A 5000-nucleotide genomic window follows, 5' to 3' on the forward strand; every position below is an offset into this window, starting at 1 on the left:
CACGTAGCAATACATCCGCCAACAGAAACACTGCATACGAGACACTTACAGGATGTTTAGTTCTTTGAGAAATAGTTAAGGAGAAATGGATTAGTTGTAATTATCAAGCTGATGTCAACACTGACTAATCACACAGTAAACCATCAGTTATGATCACCTCTCACGCCACCTTTCCACCCAAGCTAGGACCGAGAGGAGCCTGATAGTGGTTGCTGAAGACTCAGTAGGTAGGCATATCACAATCCTTGGTCTGCTAATACAAAGTCAGCAGAATTCTTCACGACATTTTCTGATTTTTTCCCCCAGGCACTCACTGGATTCACACTAGCACTCTATCTTTTGCGTATGTGTACTTATGTGTGTACGTGTTTGCGCGTATGCATGTACTCATATGTATGTATGTGTGCGCTTAGGTGAGTAATGTATGTATTCCCTGAACAATGTTCAACATTTTTCAGGAAGTATCTCCACCATGCGCATTTACGTCATTCATGAATAAGTTTTGCATACAAATTGTGATTATATATATATTATATATATATATATATATATATATATATATATATATATACACACACATATACATACACATACATTATATTATATGTATGCATGTGTGTGTATATGTGTGTAAAGCAAAATTATATTCATGTATTTTACCTTTCCAGATGAGCTCAGAATGAAATGGAGGGGACTTCGGGATTGTTACGCAAAAGAGATGAGAAATATTTCAAATTCTAGCCCGGGAATTTCGAACGAACTGTCAATCCAATCCAGCTGGCCATTAATCAAACAAATGTCCTTCATGAGAGACGTCACGCCACCCCAGGACAGCGCCAAGAACAGCAGACCAGTGCCAGGGGAATCAACGATGGGTCGTCGAGACAGGCAATCACTTCCGGATCATCTCGGTGGCATTGTCTACGCTTCCCAAAATGAGCTCTCTTTCGCGTCGCAAATTCATTTAAACGACGAAGAAGAAATCGATGGGCTGGATAATCCCGCCATTGTCGACGTGACTGGAGCGGATGAAAAGGAATTGCCCAGTGACATCGCGGGTCGAGGAGCTAAGAGGAAATCACTCGACGATAGCTGGAGGGAAAATGTCACGCTGGAAGCGAGGGCCAAGAAGCTAGAGGTCCTGGCTAGGTCTCCCAACGGCGAGGAAACAGATGAGGACTTGCTCTTCTTCAAGAGTCTGTTACCTGACATGCGGCTGCTTCCCAGAACCAGGAAGTTGTCAATCAAAATCAGAATGCAAGAACTTTTACTCAATGAATTGAATTCCCTCCAGCAACCGCGTTCACCATCACCACACGTCCAGACATCAAGGACCACTCCTTCTGGTTTTGGGAGTCCGAATGTACAAGTGCTACAGTTATCTGTAGACGAAGCCTTAAACTGACAATGAAACATTAGATTCACCTTTATTATCACTGGCTGTAGTGGTTAATTTACATGTCGGGGTGCCTTAAATAAGCACCGCATATTATTTTTAAACAAACCTTATTATTTTAAGTTTATCTAATAAACCTGCATAAACAAACTGTGTATCCTTACTAACCTTACAGTTACGACTATAACATTCCTAGGAAGAGTAAAACTTTACTATATCTGGATTTCAGTTTTATAACAAAAGCTCAAACACTAATCATGACATTTTACAAAATTCGAGGAAAATATTCACTGGTAGAAAAATTGGCTTTAGCCAATCGCACATGAAACTGTACAATGAAATACTGAATAAGATGGAGGAAAGCTCAACACAAATGACGACATAGATAACATAACAAGTACGTGGATGTAGGTGTAAGACGTACAAGATTCACTGGCCAACTTCAAAACTCGCTTGCGGGCGTTTGCAGGTACATGAAAATACAAGAACTTACTAAAACGTTACATAATCTAGTAAGAACATGTCAACTTTCATTTGTATCAACGTAAAAATAAATGTTCCTGCCACTGGCAACGCTGACTCTGTGGTGCCAAACACGAGGAGGATTGTTTGGCAATCACCTGCATTTTCTCTCCCTTTCGAACTGAGAAAAAAATTATAAGAGAGAAAGAATAGCCATTGCATTAATGTACAATATCGTTCATGTTGAGGTCCATTAATAATGCTTTTTGCATATACAGATCTTCGTTGTTTCTTATTTCAACACAAACCTTCATTGCTTATAAATGTCAGTACCCTGGATGCCATTGGTCCAGCTCCTTACTTTCATTACAGTCATTGACAAATTGTCAGTCACCGTCGACTCTATTATTCTGTAACAAAAGTCTTGGATTTTTCCCCTGTGGATAATATTGCCTGAAAATTAATAACTTCAGAGCCCCGCCCTCCAGTCTCTATTTCTCTCTTCAAAGTATATTCACAAATCTTAGTGTAAGATTGATACCCCTTGTCCCTTCATTTAAAACACCAATGTCACCATCAAGATTTCTTTCCTTTATTTAAGTAATATGAATCCTTGTTTTGGAGTTGAACGTCAATCACTGTCCTTTTCATAAATACTGCACTGCTGAATGACTTTCATTAACTGAATTACTCACTGATTTTTTAAAAGAAATATTGTATACGCAATATAATCAATATCAAACCACGTATTTCTCATTCATTACTTTTTAACTCAAGTTCCGAACATATCGTATACACGTGAAATAGCAAAACAATAAAAAATCTTGTCATTCTGTACAGATAAATGGGTTCCGAACCAAAGTCTCATACACGAACTGAGCGGTGATTTGATGTATTTATTAAATGCATTAACCCAATCACTTTCACTGACCATGAAAAGCTCTAATCCAGTCGCTTACACTAACCATGAAAAGCTCTAATCCAATCACTTTCACTGACCATGAAAAGCTCTAATCCAGTCACTTACACTAACCATGAAAAGCTCTAATCCAATCATTTTCACTGACCATGAAAAGCTCTAATCCAGTCACTTACACTAACCATGAAAAGCTCTAAACCAATCACTTTCACTGACCATGAATAGCTCTCATCACGTCACTTTCACTAACCATGAAAAGCTCTAATACAATCACTTTCACTGACCATGAATAGCTCTAATGCAGTCACTCTCACTGACCAAGAAAAGCTCTAATCCAATCACTTTCACTGACACTGAAAACTCTAATCCAGTCACTTTTACTAACCAAGAAAAGCTCTAATCCAATAACATTCACTGACCATGAAAAGCTCTAATCCAGTCACTTAAACTAACCACGAAAAGCTCTAATCCAATCACTTTCACTGACCATGAAAAGCTCTAATCCAGTCACTTACACTAACCATGAAAAGCTCTAATCCAATCACTTTCACTGACCATGAAAAGCTATCCAGTCACTTTCACTGATCAAGAAATGCTCTAATCCAGTCACTTTCACTGATCAAGACAAGCTCTAATCCAGTCACTTTCACTGATCAAAAAAATCTCTAATCCAGTCACTGTCACTAACCATGAAAAGCTCTAATTCAATCACTTTCACTAACCATGAATAACTCTAATGCAGTCACTTTCACCGATCAAGAAAAGCTCTAATCCAATCACTTTCACTGACCATGAAAAGCTCTAATCCAGTCACTTTCACTGATCAAGAAAACCTCTAATCCAATCACTTTCACTGATCAAGAAAATCTCTAATCCAATCACTTTCACTGACCATGAAAAGCTCTAATCAAGTCACTTTCACTAACCATGAAAAGCTCTAATACAATCACTTTCACTGACCATGAATAGCTCTAATGCAGTCACTCTCACCGATCAAGAAAAGCTCTAATCCAATCACTTTCACTGACACTAAAAAGCTCTAATCCAGTCACTTTCACTAACCACGAAAAGCTCTAATCCAATAACATTCACTGACCATGAAAAGCTCTAATCCAGTCACTTAAACTAACCACGAAAAGCTCTAATCCAATCACTTTCACTGACCATGAAAAGCTCTAATCCAGTCACTTACACTAACCATGAAAAGCTCTAATCCAATCACTTTCACTGACCATGAAAAGCTCTAATCCAGTCACTTTGACTGATCAAGAAAACCTCTAATCCAATCACTTTCACTAATCAAGAAAATCTCTAATCCAATCACTTTCACTGACCATGAAGAGCTCTAATCCAGTCACTTTCACTGATCAAGAAAACCTCTAATCCAATCACTTTCACTAATCAAGAAAATATATACTCCGATCACTTTCACTGACCATGAAAAGCTCTAATCCAATCACATTCACTGACCATGAATAGCTCTAATCCACTCACTTTCACCGATCAAGAAAAGCTCTAATCCAATCACTTTCACTGACATTGAAAAGCTCTAATCCAGTCACTTTCACTAACCACGAAAACCTATAATCCAATCACTTTCACTGACTATGAAAAGCTCTAATCCAGTCACTTTCACTGAACTAGAAAAGCTCTAATCCAGTCACTTTCACTGATCAAGAAAAGCTCGAATCCAGTCACATTCACTGGTCAAAAAAGCTCTAATCCAATAACTTTCACTGACCATGAAAAGCTCTAATCCAGTCACTTTCACTGTACAAGAAAAGGTATAATCCAATCACTTTCACTGATCAAGAAAAGCTCTAATCTAGTCACATTCACTGAACAAGAGAAGCTCGAATCCAGTCATTTTCACTTATCAAGAAAAGCTCTAATCCAGTCACATTCACTGATCCATAAAAGCTCTAATCCAATCACTTTCACTGACCAAGAAGAGCTATGAAATGGTAATTCATGAAAAACGTTTAACCATTCCTATTCACAAGAACTACTGTAGCTCATACAGACTGCTTCCTACCAGTCATTAATACAAAGCACTCACAATCTCAACGATGGTACTCGATGATGATGATGATGATAGTTACGAATCACCTTCGTAATTATGTTCTTCCTTCCTCTATTTTTCACGAGATTCGGTGTCAACGACAGCGGCGTCAATAAAAACCCAGCAGATCGAATGTAAACAAACGAGGAACACACTGGCAA

At 38.3% G+C, this 5000-nt stretch overlaps 2 protein-coding genes across 3 annotated transcripts in view; one reads left to right on the top strand and one right to left on the bottom strand.

The window, feature by feature from the left end:
- Nucleotides 1-1539, top strand: part of LOC136844240 (uncharacterized) — a 1794-nt gene extending 255 nt beyond the window's left edge. The window contains exon 2 of the mRNA XM_067113234.1: nt 669-1539. Within this exon, the coding sequence (XP_066969335.1) occupies nt 669-1405 (737 nt within the window). The 3' untranslated portion in view covers nt 1406-1539. The remainder of the gene's footprint in view (nt 1-668) is intronic.
- The window catches only part of LOC136843669 (octopamine receptor beta-2R-like), a 413556-nt gene that overhangs the window by 28526 nt on the left and 380030 nt on the right, over nt 1-5000 (bottom strand). The gene's annotated exons all lie outside the window — the stretch shown is intronic.

This window comes from Macrobrachium rosenbergii, chromosome 12, assembly GCF_040412425.1.
Source record: "Macrobrachium rosenbergii isolate ZJJX-2024 chromosome 12, ASM4041242v1, whole genome shotgun sequence".
Taxonomy (NCBI): Eukaryota; Metazoa; Arthropoda; class Malacostraca; order Decapoda; family Palaemonidae; genus Macrobrachium; species Macrobrachium rosenbergii.